Source organism: Cyprinodon variegatus, unplaced genomic scaffold (genome assembly GCF_000732505.1).
Source record: "Cyprinodon variegatus isolate N-32 unplaced genomic scaffold, C_variegatus-1.0 Scaffold703, whole genome shotgun sequence".
NCBI classification, from domain to species: domain Eukaryota; kingdom Metazoa; phylum Chordata; class Actinopteri; order Cyprinodontiformes; family Cyprinodontidae; genus Cyprinodon; species Cyprinodon variegatus.
Genome location: NW_015151156.1, coordinates 146,882 through 163,559, shown reverse-complemented (window position 1 = coordinate 163,559; position 16,678 = coordinate 146,882). Strand labels below are relative to the sequence as shown.

General features: G+C 40.7%; 1 protein-coding gene across 1 annotated transcript in view; it reads left to right on the top strand.

Annotated features, from left to right (window-relative positions):
- The window catches only part of rars (arginyl-tRNA synthetase), a 28,187-nt gene that overhangs the window by 7,962 nt on the left and 3,547 nt on the right, over window positions 1-16,678 (top strand). The window contains exons 8-14 of the mRNA XM_015394673.1: window positions 838-967; window positions 1,156-1,260; window positions 1,796-1,974; window positions 2,077-2,186; window positions 4,415-4,520; window positions 12,239-12,411; window positions 14,250-14,497. Coding sequence (XP_015250159.1) covers window positions 838-967; window positions 1,156-1,260; window positions 1,796-1,974; window positions 2,077-2,186; window positions 4,415-4,520; window positions 12,239-12,411; window positions 14,250-14,497 — 1,051 coding nt within the window. The remainder of the gene's footprint in view (window positions 1-837; window positions 968-1,155; window positions 1,261-1,795; window positions 1,975-2,076; window positions 2,187-4,414; window positions 4,521-12,238; window positions 12,412-14,249; window positions 14,498-16,678) is intronic.

Genomic DNA, 16,678 nt, shown 5'->3' with positions numbered 1-16,678 from the left:
TACCAACATTAAACAGTTATTGTTCTAAATTAAATCCTACATCAGAGAAACCAAATTATGTTTAAATAGGTTCAGAACCTTTAGCTCTCATAGGGGAGCAGGGGTGGAGGTAAAGAGGGGCAATGGGCACCCCTAGCCAATCATTGGCCACCCCTACATGCTGATGATGTTGGGGGAGTTCACCATCACTGGAAATGGAAATTCTTCTCTAAACCAGAAGGTTGCAGCACTGATGCTGATATTTTTCAGTTGGCATATTAACCAAAAATTGACTGCAGTAAATTTTCATAATCTGCTGCAAGTAAAGATGACCCAGATAGAGTTCTTGCTCTTTTACAAATAAGCTTTTTTTTTTTTTTTTTAGGGGATATTTTATCTCTGCAGTCATCAAGGAGTCTTCTATATAATTAAAGATAAATAACCTCCAACTCATTTAATGTGTATATTATGTAGAAGCATAGATCGTTTTAAACGGCATCTTTGTATAGATATGTGGTTGGATTCTTTAGCAATGGTCTCATGAAAATCTGGTCCATCTTCAGAGATTTATTAGATGTATATATAGATGTCGTGCTTTGTTCTTTTTCCTGTTGGTTTGCTGTGATCAGCATAGATTGACTGTAAACGTTTTTTGGCACCTACTGGTTTTCGGCCACCCCTCAGTGCACATTGGTCTCTGCCTGGAGGGAAGTTCAGACTGCCAGCTCTGGGTTCCTGTTCCCCCTCTTGAATTAGGGATCACTATAGCAACCAGTGTCTTAGCATTTTATTTGTGGAATAAGGTGTTGCCGCCGTGTCCCTCAGTTTAGATTTCCTCTCCTTGTTTTTGTCCACCAGGAGTCGAAGAAGCGCTTCGATGAGGAGGAGGACTTTAAGAAACGGGCGTACCAGTGCGTGGTCAGGCTGCAGAGCAAAGAACCCGACTTCATCAAAGCCTGGAACATGATCTGTGACGTTTCCAGGAGAGGTGGGACTTTGTAATGTAAACCGAATCGGATCGTTTACCAGGTTTTAGGATGAAATATAAAAAATAATTTAAAACTGTGGTGAAAAAGAAAAAGATTGAGGAAGTTTGAAAGATAGAAACTGACCTGAGGTCCTAAATAAATGATAGTTCAGCCAAGTTGTGCGGAAATTGATGGTTGTTGGTTTCAGAGTTTCAGAGGGTCTACGACTGTCTGGACATCAAGATAATCGAGAGAGGAGAGTCGTTCTACCAGGACCGGATGACCCGGGTGGTGAAGGAGTTTGAGGAGAAAGGTGAGACGCCTTAATTATTGGATCCAATGCTGAACTCTCCTTACTGCTGACAGAACTAAGCATCCAGTTCACCTGGCGGGGGAGGAAATGACTCAATCTAGACCCTTTGAACTGCAAGTTCAGGTTTGTTTAGATCTGAAGCCGAAAAACAGTGAAAGAACCCAACTTTGAGTATAAAAGGTCAGACTAGTCCAGCAACTTTATTTCCCAGTTAGTTGTCAAACAGACTATCACCAGGTGCTGTTGAAAACTGTTGCTCCTCCAGATGCTGCTGGTTGTGAGTCGATCAGCTGAATGAGACTGAGGAGCGTTCAGAAACACTGCTGGTTGTTTAAAATGAGGTTTATACACAGAATAGAACAAATGGAGGATAAAATAATGAATGAATGAGTTAAGAGGTTCTTGATCAGCCCCGGTAAGAGCAGGAACTTTCAGTTACTTGATTCCTGCTATTTTTCCCCGACTTCTGTTAAAACTCTCATACATCTCTCTTTGGCTCATTTCGCTGCATTTATCTTGTCCCATTATTCCTCAGGTCTAGTTCAGATGGATGAAGGCCGGAAGCTCGTCTTTGTCCCGGGTCAGTCCATCCCACTCACTGTGGTGAAGTCCGATGGCGGCTACACGTACGACACGTCGGACCTGGCGGCGCTGCATCAGAGGCTCTTTGAGGAGAAAGCCGACGTCGTCATCTACGTGACGGACAGCGGGCAGGTGAGGAGTCCGGTCTTTACCTTCAGCTGTCAAACCATTCAACCTGCAGTGACTCAGAGTTCAGACCGTCTCCCATGTCCTCTGTGTGCTTTCCTCTCTCAGGGGACGCACTTCCAGGTTATCTTCGCTGCTGGACAGATGATTGGCTGGTACGACCCCCAGGTGACCCGGGTGGAGCACGCCGGCTTCGGGGTTGTGCTGGGAGAGGACAAGTGAGTCTATCTTGACCTCATACAGAGTTGTTGTTCAGAAATTTTCTAAAGTAATCTAATTGAAAAAATACTTGGAGATGGATTCATCTGGTCATTACTGTGAAGCTAAGATGGCATCAATAGGTTATTAGGATCCATTAACATTCCATCATAATCCACTGATTTAACTGGTTAATAATGAAAAATGTTAACACTTGCTTACCGGCTTCCTCTAGCTGCTCACTGAGATAAAAGCTGTTCTTTAGAATCACGGCTCAGACCACGAGTCCAAGTCTTTAAAACACGTATTTGCTCTGTCATTTTTTTTCACTTAAAGGTATAATGGAGGATTTTCCTGAATTTTTTGAAAGACCCGCCCTCTCTACTTAAAAGAAATTAATAAAAATGCACACTCACAGCGCTGTACCCGCTCCTGAGAGGGAAGGCCTATTAAGCGCGCACAAGAGCATGCACAAGCCCATTTCTCCTCGTGCACGCTCTGTTTAAAAGCTGCTGTTTGCATCGCTCATACAAGCTTACTTTCCAAAAGATTTGCAATTTTTTCACCATGTCAGACTCACGACCAGTAAGTGAAAATGGGGATGAGCACATAGGACGGCCTTATGATTGATAGTTAGGAGGACCGCTTATTTTGATGATCCACCTGGAAAAAGATCATCCTCCACTATACCTTAAGGTGTGTTCACACTCAGCGTGTTCTGGGCATCAAAGCATCTGATTTACATGTAAAAGTCTACGGGGGACGATGGAAGCAGCATCGAGAGGTCCCGCGGCGCATCAGAGTGTCTGTGCGGCGTGGCGTCAACGCAGAAGATTAGAAATCTGAACTTTGGCAGCTGGAGGCGGAGCGTCAGCCAATCAGAAAATCTAATTTCGGGAGAGAAGGACACTACCTGCAAGCTGTTATTGTTTCTGTCTGGATATGAAAAATAAATCCATATCAAGGGGTTAAACTCCACAGGTTTAAAAAAATCCCGGAGAATGGATTGTTATGTAGAAGGAACAGAGATCTGATCATTATCACAGCACTAAAACATCTTTATGAACTATGGTGAAACAGTTTATAAATACCTAAATTGACCAAAAATGTTAAAACCTGCCAATGTAAAATATTGGATTTTATATCCTGATGATTGAAGTTTTTACCACAAACCTTAAAAAATCTTTCTATTCACTTCAAGCTGCTCTGAACTGCAGCAGGAAATCCAGCGGGGATTTCCAGCGCTGCTTCCCGGCGGTATGCTGGAGGTCTGGCGCTCTGAACAAGAACCGCATATTTTAGTAGGATCATAATCCTGATGAACTGATGCACAGAGGATGTTTGGAGGTGGACTCTCGCTTAAAAACGTGTTAAAACTATTTATCCAACACCACAAAGTAAATAAAGCCATGATACACGATAAATGAAGCAGATACACATCCGGAGCGCCAAAGCATCTAAGCGTCTATGTTTAGGTTTTTCCTCTCATCCGTCCGTCTTTGCATTAAGTCCTGAGCTCTGTGGGAATATTTGGAGCTAACTGGGAAGTTTCTATTTTTACCTTGATTTTTTTTTTTTGTATGTATATTAAAATTGTATATAAATTTATTTGAAAAATACAATTCTTTTAGTTTAAAAATGTGTTGTGAGCCTTTATAAGAGCAGCTCAGTATAGCTTAGGTAGATTTGTTGATTTACATTTATATCTAATTAATCATGTTGTATGGTGAATATTAAGGATTAACCCTTTATTGGGCACTCAGTAAAATATATTTAGAAGATCTACATTTCAAGCTAAGCGTGTTATTGGAATCCAGGACAAGACCTTATTACCTTTGTAACATTCAAAAAATATGAATGTCAACGCGATAACAAGAAACACCAACTTGAGCGAATATATTAAGAAAAATAACAAAAGTGTTTCTATAAGAAATTCATGAAAAACACTCTGAGAGAGAAAGACACACATTTTTTTGGTACAACATAACCTTAGAGGCATTAATGCTGACACATTTTTTAGTTTATAAACCTAAATATAATTGTTAACTAGGCTTTTTAACTTTTTAACTTTCCAATTAGCTTTTTACCTTTTTTTATAGTTTTTTTTCCCAGTGACCAAAAACAGTAACTTGCCCTATAAAGGGTTATAGCTTTTGTTTGTGGGATTTAAGGAAATTATCACATCTCTCTGTTAAATGCTTGTACTTGTGGTCGACTGATGTTTAGCATTTTGTTGTTTCCTGTCCAGGAAGAAGTTTAAGACGCGATCTGGAGACACAGTGAGGCTGATGGACCTGCTGGAGGAGGGACTAAAGAGATCCATGGACAAACTGAAGGAGAAGGAGCGGGACAAGGTGAGATGAGCGGCATCACTACCAGCTGAGGGGTTTCTGGAAATGGTTCATGACTCCACGCCTTGGCTCCACCCCCAGCCAATCAGAGCTGTTCTCAATAATACGTCTTATTTATTTTTTTTACTTGCTGCACCAACAACACGTTGATCTGGAGCAGAGCGGATCGCTCAAACAGGAAGTCAGTTGAAAAGCAAAGGTGATCCAATCAAGTTAGGAAGGAAAAGACATTTTCTAGCGGCAAAGATACAATATTTCATTTCCACAATTGAAAAAAATAGAAATCAGAGTTCAAACTTCCGCTTTCCATAATGTCAGTTTATCCACTGATCATTTTCAGCATTTGCTCTAAAAATTGAAAAAGATCCAATTTCATAAAAGCTGTTAAAAAAAGTAAGCTCAAGAATCTCCATCTGTTGCTGTTTTTCTTTTCAGATCATTCATCGTTTATAAATCATTCAGACTAACTGCTCAAACCTTTCCCCTCTGCTGGGATTGCTTTTGGGATGATGCTGGATGTTATTTCAGCCGCTCTTGTTATAGTTTGCATCAATATTTATAGTCAGATGTTAAAACTTTGATAAGCGGTCATTAAGTGAGCGCCCGGCCACCGTCCAGCAGGCAGCTCGTTATTTTAGCCTCCGTTTCTCTCCCTCCGATGCTGATTTTTTATTTTTTTTATAGTAATGACCCGCTCGCTCTGTGGCAGCCGGTAATTCTTCCAGTCGAGCCAAACTGCAGGACTGAAGCGAGACCAGTAGTTTGGGTTTTATCTGCTGAGCTCGGCCCGCATGCATCACCCTCCGGGGTTCTTTATCTCCCTCCTTTTCCCTTCCTGAACTCGCAGCTGCCCAGATGCTGCCTTTTTTACTCCCTGCAGCAGTTCCTCTTTTCATGGAATCTCTAAAATGTTTGTTGCTGCAGATTTCACCCGATGAGTTGGTGGTAAGCTGGAGCCGATAGTTGTGCAGTCACCGGCATAGTTTGGGATGCGGTACATCCTATTGATCATAACGAGAGTTAGCTTTCTGCTGTAAAAGTTGGCTGCAGCAGCTGATTTTCAGGGGAAATTAATCCCTCTAAACTTGATCTTCTCCCCATGGCAGCTTGAAATCCCGCAGCGTTCTGCACGCTTCTCATCTTTCTGCCAAATAATCCTTTTTGATATCCAACAATAAAGTCAGATTCATGTCCTGAAGAAACATTTTCTTTTCCCGCAGCTGCAGGTTTAAAGGTCCAGTTTTCTTCCAGTCCTTGAATGCGTCATGAATAGAAACCAATATCAGAAAAATAAAGGCACCTTTTTCCGTTTTTTTTTTTTTTTTGCTGCATTTGTTGTTGAGTGAAGCTGCAGGAGGCCAAGGCTTCTCCTTTGACAGCTGGAGCTAGATGGTGCTAAAGAATAACATGGAACGACTTCTCCTGTTTGATTTTATGCTGCTAAACCAACTGTGTTGGCGGTAACCGTGAATATCCATGATGATATAAATTGTAGAGTGCCCAGTTTTTCCTTTCTTCTTTTTCCCATCTGTGCCTCCATCACTGTGACCTGTAGCCTTTTTTTATTTTGCAGTCATTTGTGTCCAGTGAGCATCTGCTGCCCTGAGACCGTCCATCTGGCTCAATATTATAATAGAAAGAAAAATGCAGTCTCATAAATTGGAATATAAAGGCCAACAATTACAGCACATGATCCTTTGAGATGTAGCTTTACCCTCTGATGTGTTGGAGATACACCTGCCTTCCCATCCGCCATGTTGATTAACCTCCTTAAAGGAGTTTCTTTTTTCCTTTTCATCGCCTCCGCTCATGACTCCTTTGCTTTTGGCTGCGTTTCGTTTTCACTGGTTTTTAGAATTAGAATTGTGCCGGTTTTGCTTTTAGAAATAAAAGAAATAAAGGAGAGTGGCAACATTTGTACACTAGTGCTGTATCTTTTAATGATCTTTAATTAAGAATATTACCTTTTGCTAAATGTTAATGGATTTTTTTTCTCACCACAGTGTGAATATTTTTAGATTGCTTCCATTCTTTATTTTTATTTTTTTTAGAGACGACGGCTTGCTGGTCATGATCAGCTCTGATTGGGACATTTATCCCAGTTAACCCTTTAAAGCCCGATCCGAGACAAAAAAAAAAAAAAGAAAATTACTTTTTTTTGGTTTGAATTCCTTATTTTCCCTTTTAACAAAACATGTAAAAAAAAAAACAGAAATACATTTTTGATATTAATAATTTATTAGTATGCGATAAGGCAAGATTATTTTTTGTGTAGTCTTCTACTGGCTGTTATCAGGTATATCTGATTTTGTACAATAGGATTTTGAGCAAATTTTTTACCATTAAACTATGCAAAAGGTATCAGATGCAAAACATTTCAGAAACCGTATGTATCAAATACGATACATTTGGCATTACAGGGTTAAGTGCCAAAGCATTGAGCTGTCTTTATTCAGATCTTTCTATAGAGCCAGTGTGTTTTTTTTTTTTTGGTATTCTGACTTCTAAGTATATTTAGGAGAAGTTTTCTGCCACTATCCTGTTTAACTTGCGTCTTAGTGAATTTGGACCAAAGGTTCTGTTCTGTAATGTGGAAAAGTTGGCCTGTTTTATGCTTTTAAAATGGTCCTAGGCTGCGGTTTGACCGAACAGTTTAATCCAGCAGCTGCAACAAGGAAATCAGGGCTGTTTACCTGAACCGGTGAAGCAGCTGGAAGCTGCATGAAAAATAATCCTGTAAGCCGGTCGTATTCGAATGAGTTTCAATGCAAAGAAAAACTCCTGGGTTTGAATTTTATCCGTCGTACTTTGAAGCCGTCTGATGTCCCCGGTTTTTCTGCGTGAGAAGCTTTTCCTCACTACAGTGAATATGAAACCTCTGAATGTGTCACGGTGCCTCTAAAGCACAATAAATCATATTTCCCAGGAAGCTGTGACCTGCTGACTGAAGGACAAACCTATAGTGGTTTATAAGATCTGAGTTGGTTTATTGAATTACCCTGAAGAAGGACCTCTGTGGACTCAAATCCGTGGACTAACTTCAGTTTAAGTTTGAAAAAAGAAGCTCATACAAAGACGAGGGAAGCTGCTGTGTGTATATATTATTCTGAATGAAATAACTTTCTGGGATTAAAGTGGAGGAAATGCTGTTGGAGATGAACTAACGGGGTTCCCTCCTGAAATAAAAGGATCCTGCTCTGTGGTTAAAAAAATAATAATAGTAAAAATGCTGAAACATATTGAAATTCTTCTTGATGGAGAAAAAATATCTATTTTGTTTTTACTTTAGACCTCACTTGACCCGAATCTGCATTTAATTAGATTAGATTAGATTAGATTAGATGAGCTTTATTGATCTCACAGCGGAGAAATTCACTCGTCACATATTGGCATAGAAGTTAAAGAAGGTGCAAACAAGGAGGAAAAAGGTGCATTAAGAATAAACAATATATATAGAGTATATCAAGATAAATAAGAATTATGGTGCAAGTGTACATGTATGAAAAACAAAATAAAAATAAGAAATAGAAAAAGTAAAAAAAAAATACAAGGGAGTAGCACAGAGATTTGAGGTGTCATCAGGATGGCTTATATACAGGTGGATTGACTTTTACATTAAAGTGTAGTAAGTAAGGGGCAACGGTGAGGTAGTGGTATGACTATTATATTCACATATATTGCACAGAATATTCTAATTGATCTAGTTGCTAAAGCATTTAAATTTTGCAATCTTCTTAAATGTAAAATCTATTTGTTTTAATGCAATAAGGTAAGCCTTAAAAACCTTTTTAACATTTCTGGATCTGCAGTCATTTATGGAATCCCATTCCTTCGTAGTGTTCATTAAAATACTGCTGCTGAAGTTTATTGTTAAGCTTTTTTTGTGTGTATCATATACCACTTTACCTGTGGCTGAAAAACCCATTTAAAACCGGGAACAAGCAGCTTTTAGGGGCAGTGGGGACAGCTCACTGACGCATGTCAACACAGGTCAAATGACCCGTGTTAGAACCACCTCGGCTCTGATCGGCATGCTGTGGAGACACCAGACCCTAGTTGACCTGCTAACTATGTGATACCATTGAACGGACGCACTGAGGCAGTCGCTTCAGATCTAACAAGCCAAAACTACTGTTTGTTTCGATAAACATGGAGCAGCTCTGGTAAGAGATAGTCAGAGAGATAATAATAAAGAATACTGACTACTCTCTGGCTTCTGTCCATGTTGCACGTTTAATTAGGGGTGTAAATCACACCCATCATGGCGATTCGATTCAGTATCGATTTCCTGACCCAACGATTTGATTATTTTCGATACTCAAGAATACACCACGATACGATTTGATTAATTAATTTTTTATTTTTTATTTTTTTTACACCTTACAGGCTAGACAATGTTTCAAATTTGAAATAAATCACTGAAAGCTGTAATATCGTTATGCATTTTTTTTTGAGAAACAACAGCAAATAACAGAAGTAGAAAAGTTGCACTCCACCTATTCTTATTAAAACCTCATTCACTGAAAAATAATAATACTCCTGTGTTAAAGATTCCGAAAGTCCTTTTGCATCAAAAAAAGGCTGCACAAAATCAGTGCAATGAGAGCAATGCAATACCTCGGCTCCGGCTCCAGGCGTCCCCGCCCCCTCCACAGACGCTCCGCTGCTCCTTTCCCAAATTGTAGCTGACCGCAAACAGTGCCGCAGACAGGAGGTCGGCTTGTTTTGTTTTAATGACCAAAATTGCGGAAAACAACTTGTGAAGTTTGACCAGCTAGAATAGCGAGGTGTGCAACACGCTGGGACCCTTTTTCCACCTGGATTTCCGCTCTTTTTGGCCCTCATGTCCCTCCATCGTCGGGCTAAACTCGCCCCCACATCCTCACCGCCTCGGCCGTATCAAGACCCACATCGTATAGCACAGACCACGCTTCAATATTGAGCATAAATCGAAAATGTCTGTGTCAAACTCACTGCAACGCCCTGCTGCAGGAGTATAACCAGGAAGCAAGGTAGGAGGGGAAAATAGGTTTAGCGCCACCGCAGGACGGGAGGGAGAATTACGCCCAGGAGCAAATGGATAAAAATAGGCCAGAGGAAAAAAAAAAAACATGTATCGATACTCTTGAGGACGCATCGATGCATCGGATCGTCAGCTGCATCAATACCAAACGATTATTATTTACAACCCTCCTTAATCTCCACCATTTTTCTAAGAGCTCTGATCATCAGAGCAGATTAAATGATCAGGATGTTTAATGCTGTTATTAATGAAAGTGGGTATAGCGGCAGATTTGTGGCGTTTAACTCCACTATGCCTTTTCGTAAACTTTATGCCTCAGAATTAGACTAAAATAACTGAGGATTTAGGGAATTTGAGACTGAGGTCCTAAACCCCTTTTGATATGAGAAGAGAGGTGGAACCCAGAAAAACTGGAAGAAGAAAAGGAGCAGCGTTAGGCGTGCAGGCAGAGGTTCTTGGCGGCCCGTCTGGAGTCGGTTTTAATGAGGTTCAGTTAGCAGATGGTAGACTTGGGCACTGACCCAGGCTGTGAGCAGGCTGCCCAAGTTTAGGTGGGCCTGCAGGGAAACTGCTGGCATCAGTCTGCATGCATGCTTCTTCTCAGCATCAGAAATTGGCTGCTCAGCTGGAAATTGCTTAGTGTTGATGTTGCACCCAGAGCTCCAGGTAAAACCTAACCAGGTCAGCGTCTCTTTTTTTTGTTTTGTTTGTTTGTTTGTTCTGTTTCCTGATAAGTTGAGCTTTGAACACAAACACCTAAACATCAGCATTATTCCCAGTCACGCCCCTCTAGGTATCCCTTTTTAAGCCCCCAGTAGGATGAAGGTCTGGTCACTACTAGGCCTTTTGAAAGAGACAACAGTCGGAGGATTCCCGCCTGTCCGAAGCCGAAGAGACATGACCCAAACCAGGCTGTTTGTGGCGGTGATTCTAAAGACTTCTAGCCAGAATCACTCAGCCTCCTGCACAAACTCAGACACACTGAGCCTGTTTTATGAAACGCAGCCCAACTGATTTAAATGCTTTTAACTGAAAGTTAGCAGAACTGATTCACAGCCAAGTAGATCCTGTCGCACACTGCTGTGTTCAGTTACTCGTGAGTTCAGCAGCAGTTCATTGACTTTTCCTTCTTTCAAACCTTAAAGAATTAAATGATTGAGCCTCTAAAGGCTTCAGGTTATGCACGTTTGAAGGGTTTTGACCCGACAGGCAGCATTAAGCCATGTTCTGCTATTTTTTATGCATACTCCCATTAATTTTTCGGTGATAAAGAGACTACAGGTCCTGCAGGGGGAGGGAACAAATTGCAGCTGCTCATTGGTCAGGTGTGGACTGGCCTAAGTTGACAGGTCGTGCCGCGTCAGTTGTCTTTAAAGCCTGTTTTTAAGATCTTCAATGTTATTTTTTTTTACATTTCTCCTGTTTGTCAATGACGGCAACTAAGAACAAGCAGAAAAAATATGTTTATTACACATGAAGTTTAAGTGAAGAGTGTTTTTAAGCCTCTTTAATACATCATCATGATGTATTTGAAAGCCTAACAGGAAGCAGTCTGCCTTCGGTCATTTAAGGACATCTAAACATCCGACTGACTGATCAGAGGGTCAATTATAAACATTCTCCTCACAAACCAGCTCCTTACAGTAAAATTCATTCTCTTCTTCTGCTACTGAAGATTTGCCTTATTTTCAGCAGAGAAAATAAAAGATATCAATTATGGATGAACTTGTAGCTTCCAGAGGCGTCGGATCCCCTTGAGTTGGGTTAAAGATTCAGCAGCATCATTACCGACTTTTTTTGTTTCTGGGTAGAAATGAAGGTTAACCTTGAATCCTCACTTTTTTAGTTTAGAAAATGTCTGTTTTCTACTCTTTTTTTTCATTTCTTCCGGATCATTAGTCAGCAGCTTGAGAAGCTAATGAGAATTTTGGTTTTTACACAAATAAAATGTAACATTTTACATCAGCTTTATGATTTCAATGTTTTAATCTGTCAATGCTAAAGCTAATCTTAAGCTAGGTGTTGCTAAATGAAAAACGCTGTATTTGTTTCCTTTATGTGCGTCCTGAACTTAAAGGGTCATATATTCCCAGTGTGAAGAGTTGTGTCGACATTCCCACTAACTACATTTTCAGATGGAATAGAAATAGCTATTTTATCTTGTTGCATGTCCAACTTAAATTAGAAAATTCACCAGATTTAAAAACATATTAATTTGCTTCAAAAGACTTAATTCGCTTGCAGCTAAAGAGCAGTTTCTCATATTCGCTGCCTGTTTGAGGCGTCATTCCTTGTTGTCATGCAGAGTGCTGCTGCAGCGAGGCGCGGCGTCCCATAAGAGGCGAGGATCGCCCCAGAAATCAATGACTCTGCATTTTTCTGCGAGTCTTTCATTCAATGTTTCGTCTTCTATCTTGTCTGGTTAAATCTTGTCTTGTCACAGGGTCTCCTCGGTCCGTTCTGCTTGACTGAAGGTTTTCATTTTCCAGCTGCTCTCATTTTAATCCTCCTCTTGGCTCCCCGTGGTTTCGGACTCAGATTAGTCGGTTTAATCTCTGCCTCGGGTTCAGTGACTCTGCTGCCTGCTTTGACTCGTACAGGGAGAAACTCTTGTCTTCAGTTTTTATCAGCTGATGGTGATCATCTATTTTATTCACTCCAGGATCTTAACTCCTCTGCTTGAACTGTGTCTCTGCAGGTGCTGAGTCCAGAGGAGCTCATCAAGGCCCAGAGAGCCGTGGCTTTTGGCTGCATTAAATACGCCGACCTGTCTCACAACCGCATCAACGACTACGTCTTCTCCTTTGACAAGATGCTGGACGACCGGGGCAACACGGCGGCTTACCTGCTCTACGCCTTCACCCGCATCAGGTGACCTTCTCAGCTCTTCTTTCCTGCATTTTTATTTAACCCATAAGGTCTTTAAAAAGGGGAAGCAAAGGGTTTTGTCTCCTTGATGTGCAGGCAGGTTAAAAGGCCCACAGGCTGCTTTAAAAACCACAAACTGCGCTATTTTGAAATCAGAACGTCACAACTAATTTTGCAAAGACGCTACTGAACCAAAATAGCTCTTTCTCTTCTTTCTTTATTAGTAACATCAATTAAGGAATAGAGGAAACACTCTCCAAAATATTTATTTTTCTGCCTTATCATTAAGTGATATTTAGTTTAATTTAACCTTGAAGTGCATATTTTCAGCCATCAACAGGACAGATGCATCAAAAGGAACAAAAAGGAACCAACACAGGGGAGGAGAAAATAACTATAATCTACTAACAGAATGATTTTACTGCTCAGATGAAGCTTTCAGTTTTTCTTTAACAGAAAAACCAGACAAATGCTTTGCGCTAAATGGTTAAATAACAGCTCCTGATTTAATTTTATACATTTCAGAGTAATGTTGACTGGTTGGTGAAGTTTCTCTCATAAATGACCTCCAATAAGGTCAGCTGGTAGATTCTGGTTGGGATTAAAAGGATCAAACAAACTGGCTATTTTTCTCAACATGCAGAATAATGGAAAAGAACGTAAGTTTGGGAAAATCCTTTGCGGTCGTTTTCTAAACGGCTGCAGGTTTGAAGCTCATGATGTCCCAGGTCTTTCTGAGCCCACCGTCCGTCATGTCGGAGATGTTCCTCTGCTGCAACGCACTGGGATTAAACGTCAACATCAGCTGTGAGGACAATCGGTTTGAAGTGGTTAGCCAATAAATGGAAAATTAAAACAGAGATAACAAAATACAAATAAAATATATTACAATTCTGTATGAAAGAACATATTATACCCTTTTTTTCCCTCCAATCTGCAAAGGAAACCTGCAATAAATAGATTTCTTCCAAAAGCTCATAGTCCAGCTTGCTAAATTAAAATTTTACCACATTAGTGAGGTGCATGCAGCTCACTAAAGTTTCTGATGGCATTAGAAATAATAGCAATTCTAAATAATTTTATCATAAAGATTAAATATTGACTTTTTTAGACCTTGGAAATCCAAATGGAGGCGACGTCTCCTCTTAGTTCTGTGTTGCTTTAATAAGCATGGAGTCGGGAGGCGTTGATGGATCCAGGGTAGAAAAGGAAAGCTGTTATCCTGGCTGCCAACCTGCACGTTCATTCCAGGACTCCTGGCATTTCCTGCTGTCCTGGATTTCATGCCTGGAAGGACTCACACTCTGCTGGAGCATTTGGATAAATCCTTTCTCTGTGTTTATCAGGACATCTAAAGTTCTGAAAAGTAGAATCTTAAACTTTTTTTCCTCTCTGTCCGGTTAGATAACCTCCCACCTCATCCAGTATACTTTCATTACCTGTATCAGATCCTCCTCGCTGGCTGCTTGTGGCAGAGGATTAGTCTTTGGGGCGTTCCTTATCCCACGTATCGAGCGTTAGGGTCTCCTGGATGTTGATCCCTCCAACTCTCTGGCCTCCCAGAGATGTTAGAATCAGGATAGCAGCAGAGATCGATCCTCTGCTTGTTTTTTTTCTCAGCAGGGAGAGGTGAGGAGCCTCACTTAAGAGGATTTGTCAGTCAGTTGCACACTTGCAATGGGTGACTGAACCACTCATCAGACACAAAGGTTAAAATCCTTAAATCTAATCAGAACTTTTTTCAGTGGAAAAACGATATCTGTACATTTCCATTTATGCTGAGTGATGGAAGTTTCCATCTGTAAAAATAATAATCCTCTCTTCCTGTTTCCTCCCATCAGGTCCATCGCCCGTCTGGCTAACCTTGACGAGGCGACGCTCAGGAAAGCAGCAGAGACCACAGAGATCCTGCTGGACCATGAAAAGGAGTGGAAGTTGGGGAAGTGCATCCTGCGCTTCCCTGAGATCCTGCAGAAGATCCTGGACGACCTGCTGCTGCACACGCTGTGCGACTATCTGTACGAGCTCGCCACGACCTTCACGGAGTTCTACGATAGCTGCTACTGTGTGGAAAAGGACCGGCAGACAGGTGAGCCTCCATAAAACACCTAAAAGATGCCTGATTCCAGGTTTTCTATCAAACTGTCCAAATCTTGTTAGTTTGTTCATCCTTCCGTCATTCAGCGTGTCCGCTGGTTAATCTGTCCCTCCAGTTTTTTCTAAATCGGTCCATCTGTTAGCGCCTCTAATCAGCTGCTGTCCTCTGTCTAGCTGTCCATTCGTCGATCGGTTCATCCTCCTGTTTTTGTAGCTCCTCCCATTAAGCTCTTCATACTTCCCTGCAAGCTGCAAAACCCAGTTTTCTATTTATTTTTAACCAATTTACGCTGCCTCTTGCGCTGCTGTGAACTCGGCAGCGAACAGTCAATCGCTCTAATCAATGAGGACCTTTAAACCGCCTCCATACGGTGCAGTGAGCCGACGCTACGCCGGCAAAGTTCGTTCAGGACGGCCACCAAAGCCAGATCGCAGTATAAACACAGGAAATGCAGATTTTTCTAAATAATTTACTACAGATGGCTATAATTCGTGAAATACAGCTTCCCTGTATTCAAAAATTAGATAAATTAAGCAGTTTTAGTTGTTTTTGTCTGTTACCTTTATTCCAGACTTTTGTTTTATTCTGTTGTGGAGAGTTCTGCACTGAAAAAAAATATGCAATCGTTTTTGGCATTTGATATTTAGTTACTTTGATAGAATTCTTTCATGTCCTACCTTGCTAACATGAAACAATTGTGTTAAAGTAACTAAATACGATTAAGTAAATGCCAAAAACGGCTGTGTTATTTTTATCACTGTGCATTCAAATGATCATATCTTCCTTAATACTGTATTTTACTTTATTTTAACTTAATTTAACTTAATACTTTTTTGCCCTGTAAGCTGTTGGTAACCTTAATTTCCGGAAGGAGTCTTCCCAAGGGATCAATAAAGTTCTGTCTAAGTCTAAGTTTTAATTCCCACAAGTTTGACGTCACTGAAAGAGACTCCAGAATGATCTGTAAATAACTCAAAGCAGGCCTGGTTAGACATCTATATGGTTTTCCTACGTTGCGTCTCTTGACATATGCCAACTAAGGAATAATAAGTGCAGAAAAGCTGCACATGTCTTTTACAGGCTTCATTCCTGTCTTTTAATAATTAACATCATTCTCTGTGTTACCAAAAAAAAAGAGAAAGTTGGTTAAATGTAGAGCGACTATAAAAAAAGAAGAAAAGCAGGAGAGAGTTCAGAATTTAAAGCAACTTTTCGGGGGTTTATTTATTGTTGCTGTGACAGAAAAGCCCAGAGCTACAGATCTCTGTCGTCCATTTTCAAAAGATATTTCAACTTTCCGTAGCTGTTCGGTTTTAAAAAATAGATGCTTTAGTGTTCTGGAAGTGAGTCTGCAGATAGAGGTCTCATTCTGATGGGGCTGTGACTAAAAGCTGTGCGCCGTATGTTGGTCCTTCTTCCTGGAAGCGTTTCATCCCTGCCGTGCTGGAGTGCAAGCACTTAAGGCTTAGAGCTGATTTATTATGCTAATTCTCATTGCACAGGCTGTAACTCTAGAAGGAGCGTCTTCTTTTGACACTTTAACTCTATTTGGAAACAATTAGTATGCTTTTATGATAAACATGAGCATAAAATACTCCTCATTTCGTTTTTGCTTCATGGCGGGGCTTAATATATATGATGTGAGTTAATAGAGAGATAAACCAAAATGTAGAAATTCAGTTAAAGGTCCCATATCCTGCTTTTTGTGAGCCTCTGTAAGACATATGTTTGGTTAAATATTGCCATCGACACTAGAGTATTAATTTGTTATGAAAAAAGTCTTTGGATGCTGCCATTTAATTACCCTATTATCCTGGTGATTAGCCTTTGCTTTAGGAAGTCCGAAGAAAGTCTCAGACCTCGCTGAGACATCAGTTACACTATTTACACTCTCCCTCTGAAACCCATCCGTACCGAGTTCGGACCGAGCTTGGATCAGTTAACTGGGCCAGGCTTGGTTCTTACGACCATTTCCACGTCAGGCTAGCAGGGTTCCTTGCTCTCAAGTCGAGAATTACGCAAACAAAAACGACGGCGCCCATAACATTCAGGAATTTGCGTGCCTGGATAGCGTCCTCTGCCCAAATTACAATAAGAGCCTTGGTCTCTGTATCATCCTAGGTTGCACCACGCTCTTTTGATGCCATTTATTTAGGGATGCACGATATAATC